General features: G+C 43.6%; 1 protein-coding gene across 1 annotated transcript in view; it reads left to right on the top strand.

The window, feature by feature from the left end:
- Nucleotides 1–20,381, top strand: part of CADM4 (cell adhesion molecule 4) — a 623,347-nt gene that overhangs the window by 525,830 nt on the left and 77,136 nt on the right. Inside the window, exon 5 of the mRNA XM_073601979.1 lies at nt 5,530–5,691. Coding sequence (XP_073458080.1) covers nt 5,530–5,691 — 162 coding nt within the window. The remainder of the gene's footprint in view (nt 1–5,529; nt 5,692–20,381) is intronic.

Here is a 20,381-nt window from a genome sequence, read left to right as displayed (position 1 = left end):
CTCCTTAAGCTGCAAAGGCAGTGGCAATGGGTTTATTAATCAAACAACCGTGATGCTTTGTTTCATGGTTGTAGCTGGAATTCAACCTCCTGTTACATTTGCCACCCTCTCACGGCTCTCGTGTGCTGGCACCGGCCTTTCATAGTAAGAAAAAGCAGCAGTGAAGCCTTTTCAGCTTTACAGCCGCTTCCCTACTGCGCAAAGCGCACTGCACCTTCTAACTGATCCGGTGGTGAAGGAAAGAGGACCTGGCCGCATCTTGCTGCAGCCAGGTCTCCTGGAAGTGGGGACAGGTACCTGTCAAAAACAGGTACCCGCCCCCCCCTCCCGAAAGGTAACAAATGTGGCACCAGAGAGGGGAGGAGGAATCAAACAAGCTGAGCTTCCCCTTTTTGGTGGAGCTCCGCTTTAACGAGCCCTAAAACAGTTACATTCAAAGTGGTTGTAAACCCACTTTTGGACCTCCTACCTATAGGTAAGCCTAGAATAAGGCTTAACTATAGGTAGTGGAAATATCTCCTAAACGTGCGCCGTTTAGGAGATATTTCACTTGAAATCCGCTGAAAATTCCAGCGGTGCATGCGCGGGGAAGAAACAAAACTAAGTGCCGTTTCTTCCCAAGCCTGTGCTGTTAATCGCGTCCCCCGTGCGCATGCGTGGGAGTGATGTCACGTGGCTCCGGTGAATCCCAGAGCCGGAGTCTGGGGCCCGGAAAGAAGAGGGGACAGAAGATGGACGCTGCCTACACAGGGGACATCGCTGGATTCTTTTGCTGGTAAGTGGCACATAATGGGCTAGTATGTGATGCATACTAGCCCACTATGCTTTTCATTTGCAGGCTTTGTAGCGAGCAAAAGAGGAAGTAAAACCCATCAGGGTTTACTTCCTCTTCAAGACATGCCCTGGATGATAACTGTCAGGGTTGTTTGAGCTCCAACAGAACTATCAAGCCATGAAATGGCTGGTGTCATAATTAGGGGCGCACGTGCGCCGCCCTCCCCATCCATGTGTCCGGCCCCCATGCAGGACGCCAGATGTATGGATTCCAATGGAGGTTTTTCTTCTTCTTTTTTTTTTTTTGAAGTACGTGATTAGAGTCAGAGGCTCTGATAGACTTCAAAATAGGCTGGGCTCGGGGTGCAGATCACTGCCAACCGAGCCCACCCAGTTGTGTGATAATAGCGAATGAATATTCGCTATTTTCACACTGATTCTCCTCCCCGCCAATCAGGAAGCTTGTCTGAGATCTGTTTCCCGACTGGCCGAAAGGAAAAGCGTTCCGATTGGCTGCTGGGGAGGAGGAAGGAGGAGATGGAATTTGCTGTGATGCCCGCGGAGGAGAGAAGGGGAAGGTGCCCGTGATGCCCGCCGCCTGTCGCCCAGGTGAAGTGCTGCCGCCATAGATGGGGTAAGTGATCCAGATGACCCGATCGACCGGACCGGGGGGGGGGGGGGGGTGCCTTTGGGTGCAATGTTTGCCGCCACTGGTCATAATTGATCACATGTGTAGCATCGTGACAACTGCAGATCAAACAGAGGCTAGGATGGCAGCTTCCTTTGCTGTAAAGAAAAGCAGGGTTTAGTTCTGCTTTAAATCGTTACAGTATTTTAATTTTTTTAATAGAAAGGTCTGCATGGGTTGTGAAACCACTGGAGTCACATTAAGCCATGATGTCTTTGATACGAGAAAGTGAGCAATGTTTCTCTTTAAAACCTTTTATCCCGTCTTAGCTGCGTGTTTTCACTTTGAAAGCGCTTTTGTTGCGGGGTGCGGTGTTTTCGATCGATGCAAAGTTCCATTGCCGTTTTGTCCAGGAGAGGGTCACCACTGCTTTAGGTTAAAGCCACTCAGAAGCACTGAAATCAAAACTGGAAAAAGCCGGTCTCACTCAGCGCCTTGTTGGATGTAGCTCCACATAAATAGCATAATATAAAAACAGAAATAAATAAAAAAAAGAGAGAAATATGAGCGTTCTCAGCTTCTGGGCAACAAAAAGGTCATGTATACAGGCAAAAGAATGTTAATAATTAATCTCCCCATGTAAGATGGCCGCTTCCTGTGGAGATGACTGGGCGCTCATGTTTATGCAATATGCATCTGTTTATTTCGGTGGAAATCCTAAATTTAACCCAGTAGTAGGAGTGAGATTTGACCTGTCTGACTGGATTAATTATTTCTTGTCAAAAGAAAATTAAGATTTGTGCCAAGATGTGTTCAGGCAGCCTGGATGTGGGCCAATCCCAAGGTCACCGCACCTTTCTGACTGGAAATTGCTCGCCGGAATGTGCGATATAAATACCTCAGTACGAGATTGGCTTTTTGTTTATGTATGTGGTGGAAAATGAGTGATAACTGTTTATTTTATGCTGCAATAAACTATCTAGGGTGACTCATGTACTCCATGCCGGTAGGCCTTATCAAATGGGCAGAGCATGGTAGCCCATAGCAACCAGACTGCTATAGTCATATAAGGGAAAGAGGATTTGTGATTGGTTGCTATGGGTTACTGTCATTAACATGGTGATCTTCACCTTGACCTCTAACTGCTGGTTCACACAGGGGCGACTTGTCAGGCGACCTAGCCGCCTGACAAGTCGCCTTCCGTTCTGTACAATGGAACCGTTCTAATAGGAGCGATGCAAGGCGCTCTGACTTAGAAAAAGGTTCTTGTACTACTTTGGGGGCGACTTGAGGCGACTTGCATAGACTTCTATACAGAAGTCGTTTTGCAAGTCACTATGGAAGTCGTGTGCAGGTCGCCTCGGTGAGGCGACCTGCAAGTCGTGCGCCCCTGTGTGAACCGGGGCTTAGCCTTTTCAATGTTAAATGGTATCAGCCTCTTGCAGTCCCTGTATAGCAGGGCTGGGGTGTGAGAGGAAGAAGCAACAAAAAAGCCAATCCTTTAATGTGCTGATAAGAGAAGAGTGACAGAAAGATTAGCTCATTACTGTGCTACTTCTCCCTTCCCTGTCCAGTCACCGACTGGGGTGAGTCCATGAAGGGGTTGAATGATACTGGCAATCAGACAAAAAATAAACTCAGCGCTCGTTTGAGGAGAGACCCTGGAGGTGTACACAGATGAAATAAATGTGATTAAAAGAGTCTCTCAATAGGAGGGACAAAGTCCATAGCAACAGTCTCTAAGATGAAGAGGGAGAGGAATCCATGTACCAGCACTAAGGGCAGCCAGTGCGAAGAGCTAGAAGAAGTCTCTGCAATGCAACAAAGGAAAAGAAACACAGCACCTCTAAGTGCAGTATTGGTAAACCATTTCATGATAAGTCAAAAGTGCCACCTTAGTGGATCATGTGACTGAGCGGGTTTATCTCCCCAGCACACATATACCACAACAAAGATGGCGTTTTGTATGGCCTGAGGAAGGAGCAAGCATGCTCCAAACGCGACGCCACCTTCTCTCACCCTGCACCTGGAAGTGACGTCATCTCCGATCGCCCCCTGTGTTCTCTGCTGTTCTCATAGGCTGCGAATGTTGGAATCCACCTGCACGAGCTGTCAGCTGCACTTCAGAGACACGGACGTCTAGGGGAAAACCATCCCGGATTTTGCTGCAGGATTACTATCATGCTTAAGTTTATGCTCCCTTTGTGAGTAGTTTCACTTTTGACTTATCATTAAATGGTTTACCAATTCTGCACTTAGAGTCGCTGTGTTTCTTTTCCTTTGATACTGGCAATCAGGCTGAAGAGATCCAAATACTGTGGGGGGAAATACCTTGATTGAAGGTAAACATAGCAGCACAATTTGGTTTTGTAATTTAATCTTTTGATAAGCTGTTCGTTTTTTTAATAGTACTTTTGGCTGGAGTTCTGTTTTAATGAGCCTGGACTCTGCAGTGGCCCATAACTAAATGTTGCAGGTCTTACAGTAATTTAGATTGGTTGGCACGAGTTGCTGCCCTCCAATGCCAATTCTCTTCAGAGCTGAAACCAATGGGTTGCTGCCCTCCAATGCCTCTTCTCTTCAGAGCTCCGGCCAATGGGTTGCTGCCCCCCAATGCCTCTTCTCTTCAGAGCTCCGGCCAATGGGTTGCTGCCCCCCAATGCCTCTTCTCTTCAGAGCTCCGGCCAATGGGTTGCTGTCCCCCAATGCCTCTTTTCTTCAGAACTTAGGCCAATGGTTGCACTTTGACATCACGATGTACAATGCAAGACCAGCAGTCCTGTATTGTACGTGAGGATGGTGAGGGAGGTCTGAGAGAAGAGGGGAGCTCCAGAAGACTGCTAGAGTCAGGAATATGGTAAGTACTTCAGAGCTGATCTTGCTAACCCTTTAGTGCAGGGTTGGGGGGCCCCACTGCAAGGGTATTTTTTTTACAAAAATCCTAGAGTTCAGGTTTAAAGGGTCAATCTTCCCAAAGCTAATATTTGAGTTTTTGGTAGATGTTGAAATATTAATCCGCTTTGAGTTTCTTCTATCTCTAAGGAATTCTATTGGTGAGCTTTCTGCATTTCAGTTTCTGGTGAGAAGCTCTGCTGTGTCTATTATAGTGTAGACCAGCCTTTCTCAACTAGGGTTTCATAGAACCATAGGGTTCCTCCAAAGTTTGCTAGGGGTTCCTTGAGCAATGAGCAACTTCTGCCTCTAAGATGAGTAAACCACTGTAAACAACAATCTTTTTGTCTATCTGTAAGGGGAGATCTTCACAATGACCACAAATGTAAGGACCATCTGTCTCAGTGACCATCACACTAATTTACTGTGAACATTTGATATAGTAAATATTATTAGAGGTTCCCTGAGCCTGTAAAGTTTTCAAGGGTTCCCCTACGTTAAAAAGGTTGAGAGAAGCTGGTATACAGAATGTACCAGGAATAGCTTGAACATACTAAACTAGGTGGGAACACCCAAAACTCCCAGGTGGAGATATAGTAACTGCAAAGGGATCTTGCTGTTGAAATATCCAAGACCTGTATGAAGCCTGGGACTCAATCCACAGGTTCCAGCTACAGCTAAAATATAACTTTTGGATGAAGTGGCCCAGGTTTAATTCTGATGTCCTCCAAACAGGAAGTGAGGGAAAATTTCCTCTAGTGTATTCAGGACTCAGCTGTTGGGCAAAAATTCTTCTACTCTACAGGAGCAGGCACACACTGGGGAAAGCTAATACAGCTCAGGTGCCAGATCCACTACAAATTCCAGAATTCTACCACCCTCAAGAGCTCTGAAGAAAGGGGGGTATTTTATTCTTCTGAAACGTGTTGGCTGTACTTTAATTGACTAACAAACAAACGTGGATCACATCACGTTCTATCACTCTTTACAAAAAGATTAAATAAATTAAATACATTCAAACAGATTCTGACCCCTTTTCTGAATGTAAAAATTGTCCATCATGAACTTTTGAGTGTACTTGGTATAGCTTATCTAATGTGGAAGTGGAATGTTACTGAAAGTAGCCAATTAGCTTGCATCTGCCATGTTTTTTTTTTTTTGTTTGTTTTTTGTTTTTTTGGGGATAGGTTGAAAAATGAAAGAAAAAACTAAAATCTACATATTGACTTTTATAGGTGTCACCAGCAAACAGGAGAACATAAAGACTTTCAGCATCACAAACACGATCACGTTCTCCGTGGAGAGGCGGGACAATGGCGAGATCATTACCTGTGAGGCGTCGCATCCAGCTCTTAAAGGGCAGAAAAAGCAGACGCAGTATGTCCTAGATGTTCAGTGTAAGTAGAATTAATGACTATATTGTTCTGAGCTAGACTCCGAGGCACAAAACCAACTTCCAAACGGAAAAAAGAAACTTAAATATTTATGTTCAGATCACCCAAACATGCTTGTTTACATCTATAGATAGGTAGATTCCAGCAGCAGCCTAATCCCATGGAAGCTTTGGTAGTAAACAACTCCATGGCAGACTTTTTTCAAATGTGGTAAAAATGTTGCTTGTAGGACTTTTATATAGCAAACTGAAACATACTAGATACACTACATGGCCAAAATGTTATGGACATCTGACCACAACACATGAGCTTGTTGGACATACTATCCCATATCCATGGGCATTCAGATGGAATAGAAACCCGTTTGTGACTGTAAGAGCCTGGACTCTTCTTGGAAGGCTTTCCACAAGATTTTGTATCGTGTCTATGGAAATGTTAAAGAATAACAAAAACAGATATTTGCCCTGGGACTTTATGGAGGTGAACACTTTGGGCCCACAGTGTTCACCTCTATAAAGTCCCAGGGCAAATATCTGTTATTGTTTTGTTTGATTTAGGGATAGAGGTGGAAAACCAATCATTGTTTCAATTTATCCCAAAGCAGAAGGTATTGACATCAGGGTTCTGTGCAGGCAACTTGAGTTCCTCCATACCAAATTGGTCAAACCATGTCCGCAACTCCATACATGCTCAAAAATCTTCAAATGTATTGGTTCTCCATAAGACACAATGTCATTACAGCAGATGTCAATGCGTTTCAGCCATGTCGGCCTTGTTCACAACAAAAATTAAATATGCAAAAAGCAAAACAATATAGAGTGAGCAAAACCCCACCTAACAACAAAGGCATATGGTTAACTCATTAATACATTAACAGAGGTCATGTTTATGGAGAACCAATACATTTGAAGATTTTTAAGAACGTTTGAAGTTTTGGATCGTCTTTCTCTACCAGTTGTGTTTTTAGCTGTGCAACTGCTTATTCTGCACCCAACAGCTCTAGAGGACTTTTTCACCTTTTAGGGTTAAAGCAGCTTACTGTTCATGTCTTCATGGAGCTGTATTTGTGCACAGTGTTATAGACATACCGAAACAGAAAAGGCCTTCCCCAAACTGTTTGCACACATTTAGAAAAATAGTCTTCAATGTCTTTGTTTTCTGTAGCATTAACAGCACCCTTCACTGGAAACACCCAAACCCAATAAATTGGAGTGGACCATATAGTGTAGCTAGAGTGGGTTCTTCTGGGTCATGCTAGGTACTTTATACAGGGTCACTGCTTTACACGTGGGGTACCAAGCAGGTGGGTTACACTCCCTCTATGTTCCTCTCCTAGTTGGGTGCCAAGCAAGGGTCACATGAGAGGCCTATCCCGGAGTAGGTTCTTTTGAACTACGCTAGGCCCTTTGTACAGGGTCACTGCTTTACACTTGGGGTACCTTTACTTGAGCCACGCTCACAACCCGGACAGATGATTAAACATGAACCAACTCCAGTATACTCCTCTTGATGTATTTTTCATCACTACAGTCACTTGTGCATTTAGGAGGGACACGCAGAGCCAATGCTACCTCACTATCAGTAATGGTATGGTGTCCTGCCATGCACCTAGCGCAGACTCCAGGCATGCACATCACTTTACTCTTTGTCTTCCGTACCTGTGTACAGGATGAGGGCCTCGTCGATGCACATCTGCTCCATTGCTAATGGAGATGGATTGCTGCCAACAACATGTATACGCTTAGGACAGGCTGCTAAAGAAACCTTTGTTACCCTTGGTAACCACTTGTATCTTGACACTGCATTAACTCTTGTACCATTATCTCATACCCCAGTGTACTTAGTGACCCGAGCTGTAGACTGCATGTGCCGGTTGCTTGCATTACACCCCTTTAGTGACCAGGCAAAGGCAAAGTTGTAAACATTTTGCTAGAAGAATAAGTTAACATGATGACAGCAATCAACAGTCCAGGACAAAATGCAGACATTCCCTAACATCCCTAGTCCCTAACTACAGGCTTGTGACTGCCCCAGCATACCTGTTTAAGCAACAGTCCAATACTGGTTGAGTCCATGTCTGGAGCTTAGCTCCGGCTTCGGCGGGGCACAGGTCATCCAGAACCCCTGCAACAGCATCAAGCAGAACATCTCTGTGTTTGTGTGAACATTTGCTTTTATAAGCATTTTTTTCCAAAACATTCCCCTGTGCTAATTTTTCACTATAATCAATGTACACTTGAAAATGCTGAATGCTCCTAAACACCGCGTTTAGGAGCAGTCAGCGTTTTTTTTTTGCCCCCTCAAAAACACACTTGTGGTGTTTTGTTTTTTCAGCCTGCAAACCCCCCTTTGCAAATATGCCTGTAAACACCCAATTGTGCATGGGCGCATAGGCTAACATAGGATTGCTTGCACAGGCTGAAGAAAAAACACCAAAAGCCTGTAAAAGCAGCATTTTTTTATGCCCACTGTGCATGAGGCCTTAAAAGGGTTAACCCTCATGAACTGACTTTAGCGTTGCTGTGCATATCAAAAAGCAAAGCAAAATGATATTAATGGGTGCTTTCTGCCAAAGACCCAATTCGTAATATCATAAATACTGTAGAGAATGTAGGGCACGTCTTATTTAAACTTAACTTTAATATCTCACTTTGAACATCTTTTGGAATATGAATAAATTGTTAACAAAAATGTTCCATAGCAGTATCAAAATAAGCACAGGCAGTACTAAAAGTGGACCTGTACTGCTGTGCTCCCAAAAAAGTTACATAGTAGGTGAGGTTAAAAAAAGACACAAGTCCATCAAGTCCAACCTATATGTGTGCTTTTATTTCAGTATTACATTGTATATCCCTTTATATTGTGGTCGTTTAGGTCCCTATCTATTAGTTTTTTTGAAATTATTGATGCTCCCTGCTGAAACCACAGCTTGTGAAAGAGAATTCCACATCCTTACCTCTCTTACCGTGAAGAACCCTCTACGCTGTTTCCGGTTAAATCGATTTTCCTCTAATTTTAGTGAATGGCCCTGAGTCTTTTTAAATGCCCTTTTGCTGAAAAGTTTTATCCCTCGCCAGTACGGTATTTGTACATTGAAATCATATTCTCTCTCTTCTCCAGAGAGAATAAGTTCAGTGCTCGCAACCTTTCTTCATAATTAAGATCCTCCAGTCCCTTTATTCGTTTTGGTGCACTTCTTTGCACTCCATTTCTAGTACATGCTTCCTGAGGACTTGTGCCCAGAACTGGACAGCATACTCCAGGTGCGGCCGGACCAGAGTGTTGTAGAGTGGGAGAATTCTCATTTTATCTCTGGAGTTAATTCCCTTTTTAATGCATGCCAATATTCTATTGGCATTGCTTGCCGTTGCTGAGCCTATCATCTACTAGGACCACCAGGTCCTTTTCCATCCTAGATTCCCCCAGAGGTTCTCCCCCTAGTAAGTAGATTGCATTCATGTTTTTGCCACGTAAATGCTTTATTTTACATTTTTCCACATTAAATCTTATTTGCCATGTAGTTGCCCACCTCAATAATTTATTCAGATCTTCTTGCAAGGTTTCCACGTCCTGAGGAGAAGCTATTGCCCTTCTTAGCATAGTATCATCTGCAAATACTGAGATTGAGCTGTTTATCCCATCCTCCAGATCATTTATGAATAAATTAAATAGGATTGGTCCCAGGACAGAGCCCTGAGGGACCTCGCTTTCCACATTGGACTATTCTGAGTACTCCCCATTTCTCACTACCCTCTGAACTCGCCCTTGTAGCCAGTTATCAATCCAGGTACTCACACTTTGGTCCATGCCGACAGACCTTAGCTTATATAGTAAATGTTTGTGGGGAACTGTATCAAATGCCTTTGCAAAATTCAGATACACCACGTCTACGGGCCTTCCTTCATTTAGATGGCAGATCACCTCTTCATAGAAGGTTAGTAGGTTTGTTTTGCAAGAATGATAATTCATGAGTTTTCATAAGTCATTAGATGGCAGTTGTCAAAACCCAGTGACCTGTATTGCCTGCTGCTGATCTTATCTTTCCATATTACTGACTTATGTCTTGTTCTGCACTGTGTATGTGTGGAGGTGACCATCTTACTGGTGGATCAGAGCTTTGCATCTTTACGTCAGAGCTACCCCCTTGATGACTGGTGGGGTAATGATCAAGAAGCAGCAGGATATGTGGAGAAAGCACCAAATAAATTAAACAAAAGCATGGTTGTCTTTGCACCACAGGTCCACAGGTACAACTTCCTCTCCAGCAAGGAGAACAGTGAGTAGCACAGAAGTGACATCACCAAATCTCACAAAACCAGCAGTCGTGGGCAGCAAATCTCTATATAGTCTCATGCTGCAGATATATAGTTTTTAGGCTACTACACAAGAACTAGATTCTTACTTTTCAGAAGGATTGCCAGGCAAATGGTACATCTTTCAGTGTATTACTTAAGCACAATTACATTTGTAGGTATTCCCTAAAACAGTCATCACTAAATGGTGGACTGCAGTCCGGACCTGGACCGAATGACATTCCTACCTGGACCACGGCTCTGCCATATAGCAGCCTGGGTGTCCTCTCCTGGTTGATATCCTCCTTCTCTGCCACCGTCTCAGCTTTTATCCTTACACAGCAGTTGGTAGGCAGAAGGCATGGCATGTGTGGATAGAGGGCCGGACTGCTCAATATTTAACGTTTACAAGCTGGTGATTTGTTGCTAGGACGGGGGCAGTCCTAGCAACCAATCACTTGCCTGTTAACAGGAAAACTTGGGCACTCCTGCACTCTGTCCACACAAGCCACACCTTCTGCCTACCAACTACTGGGTACGGTAGTATTGGAAAGGTTGGAGAAGGACTATGATTGGAAGGGAGAAATGTGATGTAAAGGAGGGGCTTTCGTTTAAAGAGGACTGGGGGATGTAAGGAAGGGAGGGGGCTGTGAAAGGGACTGGTATACAAGAAATGAGGGGAGTGGGCTGTGAAGGGGACTGGGGTGCATGGAACATTGGGCAGGCCTGCCCTCTTTCCACACAGGTCAAATATGCTGCCCACAAACTACTGTGTAGGGTAGGATTGGAAAGGTTGGAGAAGGACTATGATTGGAAGGGGGAAATGTGATGTAAAGGAGGGGCTTTCGTGTAAAGAGGACTGGGGGATGTAAGGAAGGGAGGGGGCTGTGAAAGGGACTGGTATACAAGAAATGAGGGGAGTGGGCTGTGAAGGGGACTGGGGTGCATGGAACATTGGGCAGGCCTGCCCTTTTTCCACACAGGTCAAGTATGCTGCCCACAAACTACTGTGTAGGGTAGGATTGGAAAGGTTGGAGAAGGACTATGATTGGAAGGGGGAAATGTGATGTAAGTGAGGAAGCTTTCATATAAAGATGACTGAGGGCTGTGAAAGGGACGGGTATACAAGAAATGAAGGGAAGGGGGGCTGTGAAGGGGACTGGGATACAAGAGGGGGGGCTGTGAAGGGGACTGGGTTAAAAGAAAAGGGGGGCTGTGAAGGGGACTGCGATGCATGAAAAGGGTGGGCTGTATTGTAAAGGAGGTGCTGTAATGTAAAGGGGTGCTGTGAACAAGGCTCATCGCCGAAACTAGTCTGCTGCTGACTGTACTCACTGTGAAGGCTTTAAAATAAATACGCTTGATGTTATGGCATTGCCGGCTGCTTCTTTTTCTTGACCGTTTGTCTATTGGTGTGTGGGAGGAAACCTTGGCTTGGACACCCAGAGTAAGATTTTTTTTCCCACTGTTTTGAACTATACAACCTTTGATGGAATCAATGTAAAGGGGAATGCTGTGATGTAAAGCGGGTGCTGTATCGCAAAGTGGGGCTTTGATGTGAAGGGGATGCTGTAATGTAAACGGGGGCTGTATTGTGAAGGGGATTGGGATACAAAAAAAGAGGGGACTGGGATGCATGCAAAAGGGGGGGTGATCTATAGGGGGTTCTGTATAGTAAAGGGGAGTGCTGTGAAGTGAAGAGGGGGCTGTGAAGTGAAGAGGGGGCTGTGAAGTGAAGAGGGAGCTGTGAAGTAAAGAGGGGGCTGTGATGTAAAGGGAAGTGCTGTGATGTAAGGGGAGGGCTGTGAAGTGAAGAGGGGGCTGTGATGTGAAGAGGGGGCTGTGATGTGAAGAGAGGGCTGTGATGTGAAGAGGGGGCTGTGATGTGAAGAGGGGGCTGTGATGTGAAGAGGGGGCTGTGAAGTAAAGAGGGAGCTGTGAAGTAAAGAGGGGGCTGTGATGTGAAGAGGGGTCTGTGATGTGAAGAGGGGTCTGTGAAGTGAAGAGGGGTCTGTGAAGTGAAGAGGGGTCTGTGATGTGAAGAGGGGTCTGTGAAGTGAAGAGGGGTCTGTGAAGTGAAGAGGGGTCTGTGAAGTGAAGAGGGGTCTGTGAAGTGAAGAGGGGTCTGTGAAGTGAAGAGGGGTCTGTGAAGTGAAGAAGGGTCTGTGATGTGAAGAGGGGTCTGTGATGTGAAGAGGGGTCTGTGATGTGAAGAGGGGTCTGTGATGTGAAGAGGGGGTCTGTGATGTGAAGCGGGGGTCTGTGATGTGAAGAGGGGGCTGTGAAGTAAAGAGGGAGCTGTGAAGTAAAGAGGGAGCTGTGAAGTAAAGAGGGGTCTGTGATGTGAAGAGGGGTCTGTGATGTGAAGAGGGGGTCTGTGATGTGAAGAGGGGGTCTGTGATGTGAAGAGGGGGTCTGTGATGTGAAGAGGGGGTCTGTGAAGTGAAGAGGGGGTCTGTGAAGTGAAGAGGGGGTCTGTGAAGTGAAGAGGGGGTCTGTGAAGTGAAGAGGGGGTCTGTGATGTAAAGTGGAAACTGCAATGTATGGGTAGGGAGGGGCTGTGATATGAAAGATCTGAGTCGTAGCACAAATACGAGACTCGGACCCCTGCTGGAAGAAAATTTTCGTAATTAACCTCCGTGAATTTTAATTCCATGCCCCTGCCTTAAAAGATAGCTAATCCTTATCTTTTTAGTTCAGGTTGACTCTACTACCAAACTCTACTTTACCTTTTTAACTTGATGCTGCTGCTGCGGTCCGATGTTTGGAGGCGGTTAGTATAGGGTTTGTACGTGATCTGCCCTTGAGGCTCTTGGATCATATGAAGTACATTCCTTAAAAATTGATTTTCGTATGAATTTTTCAGTATTTGTATAGTTGGTCCCATGACATGCATTGTACAGTTATCTATTGGTATAGAATTGAGGAGTAGTACTACGTCAGCCTTGGAATGGATCAAAGTTATGTTTTTGAATGTCAAAGTAACACAAGTAACTAATGGCACGGATGGTAGTATCATTGCTTACCAAGGCCCTGCGGACATTTGCATTTTTTATTTCTAGCTTGTTGAAGCTAGTCTCTAGAACATCAGTTCAATGGGCATTTTCAAAGAGGTTTAAAACATTTAAAGAGTCTATCAGCTTTCTTGACATCTTTAAGACCCCTTTCACACTGAGGCGGTCTTCAGGTGCTTTAGCGCTGGAAATAGCCTCTGCTAAGCGCCTAAGTGTGACTTTTCACACTCGGGCGGTGCGCTAGCGGGACGTTCTGAAAAGTCCTGCAAGCAGCATCTTTGGGGCGGGTTGGGATCGCTGTATTTAGCGCTCCCAAAACGCCCTGCCCATTAAAATTCATGGAAGCGCCGCAACACGGGAGTTTTTAACCCCTTCTTTGGGGTCAAAAAGCACCGCTTAAACAGCGATAAAGTGCTGTGCTGTGAAAGGGGTCTAAAGCAAAATTTTCAACTTCTCTGACCCAGTGAGTTTGATTTGAAAACAAGTGGTGGTTGGCACTTCCAACTTCTAAAAGTTCTAGAACACCCCACCAGTAGGCTGCTGATTGCACCTGCACAGTCAATCGCCAAGGAACTTTTATGGGCCTCCTGACTGCCTTTTGCCCATAGAAGGGAATGTACTGCACAGGTGCAACTGGTGCAGAGAGGATTTTACAAAGGGCTCTCAAAACTGCATCAAGTTTTTCCTTACAATTTGATGGAAATTGGGAAATTTCTGTGAAACTTCACAATTTTGGTAAAATGCATTGGAATCAATTAGAAAGGTGACATTAAAGTGATTTTCTGTGGTTTTTAAGGGGTGCAACAAGCTTTAAATGACTCTTGAGGGTTGTGAAAGCTCCTTCTGGACCTGTTCATGTGACAAAAAAATAGTCCCTCATCATTTTTACACCTTAACCCTTTCATGCCTAAGTCTATTTCTGACATTCGTTGCTTACAAGTTACATAGTTAGTCAGGTTGAAAAAAGACACAAGTCCATCTAGTTCAACCATAAAAAATAAATAAATAAAATAAAAAATATCATACAATCCCATATACCCAATTCTATACCCACAGTTGATCCAGAGGAAGGTGAAAAAAAACCCAGCAAAGCAGGATCCAATTTGCTACAGTAGTGGAAAAAATTCCTTCCTTATCCCAGAGAGGCAATCTGATTTTCCCTGGATCAACTTTACCTATAAATGTCAGTATCCAGTTATATTATGTACATTTAGGAAAGAATCCAGGCCTTTTTTAAAGCAATTTACTGAGCTGGCCAGAACCACCTCTGGAGGGAGTCTATTCCACATTTCACACCTCTTACTGTGAAGAAACCTTTCCATATTTGGAGATGAAATCTCTTTTCCTCTAGATGTACAGAGTGCCCCCTTGTCCTCTGTGATGACCTTAGAGTGAATAACTCAACACCAAGTTCCCTATATGGACCCCTTATATATTTGTACATGTTGATCATATCCCCCCTTAATCTACTCTTCTCAAGAGAGAATAAATTCAGTTCCTCTTTCCTCATAGCTGAGCTCCCCCATGCCTCTTATCAGTTTGGTTGCCCTTCTTTGCACTTTCTCCAGTTCCCCGATATCCTTTTTGAGAACTGGTGCCCAAAACTGGAGACCCTAGAGAATAAAATGGTGATTGTTGCAATATTTTATGTCACACGGTATTTGCGCAGCGGTCTTTCAAACGCATTTTTTTGGGAAAAAAAAGACACTTTCATGAATTAAAAAAAAAAAACTAAACAGTAAAGTTCGCAAATTTCTTTTGTATAATGTAAAAGATGTTACGCCGTGTAAACAGATACCTCACATGTCAAGCTACGGTACCTAAAAATCTCCATAGGTGATGCTTTAAAAAACTTTTACGTTTACCAGGTGAAAGTTACAGAGGAGGTTTTTTTCTAGAATAATTTTTCTCACTCTGACGATCGCAGCGATATCTCACATGTGTGATTTGAACACCATTTACATTTGCGGGCGTGACTTTCGTATGCATTTTCTTTGTTGTGTGAGCATGCGGGGATGGGGCGCTTTAAAAAAAAAAATCAAAAAAAAAAAAAAAGAAAAAAAAACCCCACAAATGCAAAGAACACTAAATTAAATAAGTTAAAGTGAACCTTCACTCAAAAGTGAAAGTGCCACTTATTCAACTCCCTATCCCTGTCCCTAACACTTTTTTGGTGCATTTTATTTATTTATTTTTAAGGGGAGTACTTTACAGGTACCCAATCCCACTTTCCTAATTTCTGTCTAGGCCAAAACGATGTGTACATAGTCGCGCCCTCTGCCCGCAGCCTACTGAGACATGTAACACGTCCCAGGAGACTGCAGACCAAGTCCCAAAGCGATGCGGGATCTTGCACATGCTTGGTGGGGAGCTGGTCGTGATTCCTCAGGAAGTCACAGTTGGCTTCTGTATCAAAAATGGCAGCAGTGAGGCCCCACGATGGTAAGAAGAACCCGCTGGAAGATCACGCTGGACCCTCAGGCACAGGTAAATACCTTATTTTTATACGTAGCTACTGTCTTTTAACCACTTTCCGCCAAATCGCGTACCTGGTACATCATTTGACTTCAAGTGGTTGTACGTGGGTTGTTATTATAAGCAGCGGGAGGGGACATCGGCGCCTTTCGCAGCTCACTCGTGCGCTCCCATCCCACTGTGAGACCTGAGCTTATAGCCGACACGTCCACCAGCTAGTTAGAGAGCCAAATAAAGCCTGGATGGGCTTTGATTGGGTCTCTGCTACAGTACCCTGGAATTGATGACATGACATGGTTTACAGGGTTCTTAACAACGTCATTTTTTGAAAAATCGAAAGTATTCAAAAATGACGATCTTGGCGTTTTTAATGCTTTCAAGTGCAAAGAAGGGATTTGGAGTCTTATAGACCCCAGATCCCTCCATAAAGGGTAACTGTCACGTGCCTATTGATATCACAAGGATGTTTACAGTGACCAAACAAAAATTTAAAAAATTGAACGCAAAAGTGTACAAATAAAATAAATAAATAGTTGAAAATAAGTTTTCTATCAAAAAAAAAAGAAAAGTCTTTTACATGTAAGCAAAAAGTGCTAGAAAATGCCTGGTCTTCAAGTGGTTAAATTAAACAAAAAAAAGACTGAAGTTCCCCCATAAAAAGAAGGAAACAAAACTGCTAAAATAAATAAAATTAAGAACACTTATTTTAAATTAAACTACTCTAAATACACACACAAAAAAATCTAAATGAAAAAGATCTATTTTTTTTTTTTAAGCAAACCTCAACAAAAGCAATTCAGTTGAAAATGTCCGCATCTTGCTGCAAATGAAATTATGGCAGACTTTCAAAGCACATCCTGCGTAATTGAATAGTGGATCTTATAACAGTTTGAAGTTTACCATGTAGCCAGAAAAGTACACTTATCCTTTAATTCTTATTAAATGCCAAATGGCAAGCATCATAACAACAAGCCACAAACCTCTAACGACCTTTAAATGTTTCAATATAAGTCAAAGTAAGTCATAATCACTAACTGAACGTCTGTTGACAGTTGGTGGATCCAATTATCTCAGGTCAAAGGCCTCGGTCTTCTTTTAATACTCCATAACTTTGACCCCTAACAAATCCTAGTTCTCAAAACTATGACAGTTACCCCCCATCCCACCCCATTGACTGCTGGTAATCCTTCATAATCTGTGTACAGACCCTTATATACTCTATGTAAAGCTTCATAATTCCAGCTGACCTCTTCTCACCTACTCCACGACCTTCACAGCTATTGACATCTTTGAGATTTATGTCATCCCATGAGAACCCGGGTTTGTTAAATATACAAATTGAGCATCTTGTAATAAGTGTCTTTTATTCATTCATGAGACGCTGACAGTATTGTGAGTCTTTGTTCTAAAGGGATAGCAATTTAATGAACTTGTTACAACATCCTTGTAGTTTATAGGTTTGGGCTGTGCGTGCTGGGTGTGACAAGTGTGTTTACTACCATTCGGAAGGGCTGTGCTTGTTGCTTAAAAATTACAGAGAAATACATTTAAAGGGCACTGGGATTTTAATGCTTGATCAAAATGCCAAAAGGTTTGATCAGGTCAGTTCTTAACATCACCATCACCTGCAACGCTTGGGATCCTTTATTACATAAACCAACCCCTGACCCTTGCAAGCAACCAGAGAAAGGTGGTGGAGTTTGTGTTCCTGGTGGCCCGGCAGATATTTGCCAACAACCATTTCTCAATTTTGCTGGAGTCCAACAGTGGCTCATGGGGACTATGGTCCATGAGAAGCTTACTTCCATTCTTGAGGAGACTCAGGCTAAATTCTTAAAGGTCTGGGCCCCTGGCTAACTTATAACCCCGACCTGAACATAGATTGCACTCTCGACCTCTCACGTTTGCTATGTCCAGCTGGTGGCCCACACTGCACTAACCCCTACTCTTTTCACCCCCTACCCCCCCCCCCCCCCCCAGTCAATTCCAGGCAAGTATCCTTTTCAGTTTACCTCTTTATCCCTGGTTCTTCTTTCTATTCTTCTTTTGTTGTCTATGTCCAGATCTATCCTTCCTCCCACTCTAGAGCTCTTTCTCTGAGCCGATTGGCATCCCCTCTCTCATCTCCCACAGAAGCGTTCTTACGCGTTGGCGTGGAGCACATCCCATTGGCATAACCCGTACCCCCACCCCCAGTGCCGGTCACGGAGCTCCTGGTGCCTTGCAGTTTTCAGTACCTTTCCTCTGCCTACAATTATCTCACCTCTGCTTACCCCTTCTTTTTCTACTCTACCTTAATGTATTTTGTAAAATTTGAAAAGTCAATAAACCTTTTGAGATGCAAAATACAAAAAGGTTTGCAAGTAAGCTGACTATTTCTGGTAAGGCAGCTCTCAGAAAGGCCTCCCTAGATGGGTACCTCTATACTTCTGCTGCAAACACAACAAACACAGTTACTTCCGATCCTAGTATCACAGACACCCTCAATTGGGATCCTTCCCAGTTTACCATCAACAAATAGCAGCAGCCCTGATGAAGGGTGAGACTTTTTTTCCCCGAAACGCATTGGCTTGATCACTTGTTGCCATGTTCAGTATACGACTACATATCCACTTCTTGACTTGCATTCCATTGGATATTGGGTGCTCCCTATCTTTCTACCTCTACCAGTGCACGCAGTAACGTTCACAAGGCCGTACCCAGGGGCAGCAGCCCAAGCCCCCAAAAAGGGCTTACTACCTCCCTCCAGTGTAGCTGGACAGAACACATCAGAAGAGAACCCTTCCAATCTGCCCCCACCCCCACCTAAACATTGACTCACAACCGACTGACTCAGTCCTGCGCGATCTCCAACCCTACAAATGCTAGATGGGAACCTGGAAGCGACTCAGCTTATAAACATAATGGGTGCCAAACCAAAAGGTAAAAGATTGCAAAGAAGCTTTGAATTATTAATAATGTAATCAAACAAAAACAACCAATGTGTTACAAGGACAGCAAACCTTCATTGGGGCTTAGAATGGGTGAAGGACTTGTTTGGTCTCAGAAGATGCTATAACCAAATGGATCTATACATGGTTTGGTATCAACTCTCCTTTAGGACTTGAATTGTAACTATGTACTCAGCAGTAACATGTTCTCATCCCATTCTAAGCCTGATGAAGGGGGAATTTTGTTGCCCCTGAAACGTGTTAGATGTTTTTGTTTGGTCAAATGAATAATTAAAGACATATTTGGACTCTTATATAGCATGATGGCTTTCTCTTCTAAACTCTTGACATATTCAATAAAGACTCACTGGACTCGCATTAGATTTGTGTCACTCTTATTCCTTCTACACTCTTCAGACCACTCTAGGGACCCCAAGGATAACCTGATTGATAGAGAGCTGCCTCTGAAATTCAGTCTTCAAGCCCAGTTTTTTTTCTACTTTTGGGTCCAACACTCTACAGTATCAACATGTCTTCTGTAAAACTTTTTTGGAGGATAAAATAGGGAATAAGTGAAAGCGGTATTAAACCCAAAGACAAAAATGTGTTAAGTTGCAGCTTGCCAATTCTTAGATGTGGTGGCTGCATTCGTTTTTATTTTTAAGCGGTTTTCTTTTGTTTTTCCCTGGTGATCCAGCCAGTAAAACCGTTATTTTTCGGCTTCACTTACCAGACCAAGATGTCCTTGAAAAAGTGGCAGTTAGAGGGTTGAGCCAAACTATTTACCACTGATAGGGGTGATTACATTGATCAGCTTTTTTATTTATGTAAAACCTTGATCCCAAAAGGAACAAAACTGTTGCTGTAACTGCTTATAAAGTGTCAGCAGGAGTTCAGCTTTAATTTGTTAGTCAGGTCCAATCTAAATCTGCTAGTCGAAAGCCTCGTATACACGGTACTATTGTTGGCCAACCGAGTGTCTGATTTTTGTCAAAAGAGCGTGTGCCAGGATTTTGTCTTGCACACTAACGTTACACAATTGTTGTGCCACAAACACAAACGTAGTGATGTACTACGAGGAATTTCAGCTCTTGAGCGCCACCCTTTGGGCCTCTTCTGCTAATTTCGTGTTTGGTGAGCATTGATTCCGAGCATGCGCGTTTGTACTTTCAACTTTTGTGTGATGGATTTGTGTACTGACCATACAAAAATCTGACGTTAAACTGTTGTCCGCCGAAAATTTACTAGCCTGCCATCCAACATTTGTTGGCCGAAAGTTGGACAACAATTGTCAAAAGGAGAGTACTAACGGTAAGATTTTAGGACAACAGTCTGTCAACAGACTATCCCCTGCCAACAATCGTACCGTGTGTACGAGGCTTTACACTAACCTCTCCTCAGACTGACAGTTCTGCTGTTCAAAGGTGGCTCCATTGCTCTACCATCCAAAGTGGAGACACAGTAAGATGGGAAGTGTGTTACTGGCTGGATCACCAGGGCAAATAAAGGAAAAAAAAAGCCTAAAAGAGAAAACGAATGCGGCCACCACTGGTAAGCTGCAATATATCACATTTTGTTTATGGGTTCAATACTGCTTAAAACCCCTTTTATGTATTTATTTATATTGTCTGTGTCCCATTTAACAGACTACAGAGAATACTACTTTTAGAATAGTCAAGTTTAAATTTTTTTTGCTCTAACAATACTAATTGGCGCAGTCTTTTGCCACGCCCATGACTGTGCCACCATTTCCATAAATTAGGCCGTGCGTTCCATTAAAGTTGGTGGCTGATTGCAGCCCCCGCTCTTGTCAATAAATTATTCAAAGGCAGTATGTTCTCCATCTGGAGCTATATAGCGCTGTATGTTTATACATGTGGGAAAAATGTGATTCCCTCTAATAAATGGTAACCTTGTGCAAAATGACATTGTACATATAATGTATTCAACATGAAGAGGAGAATTTTAGAAGATGCTTTAGC

Source organism: Aquarana catesbeiana, linkage group LG10 (assembly GCF_042186555.1).
Source record: "Aquarana catesbeiana isolate 2022-GZ linkage group LG10, ASM4218655v1, whole genome shotgun sequence".
NCBI lineage: Eukaryota > Metazoa > Chordata > Amphibia > Anura > Ranidae > Aquarana > Aquarana catesbeiana.
This window is presented reverse-complemented; position numbering and strand designations above follow the sequence as displayed.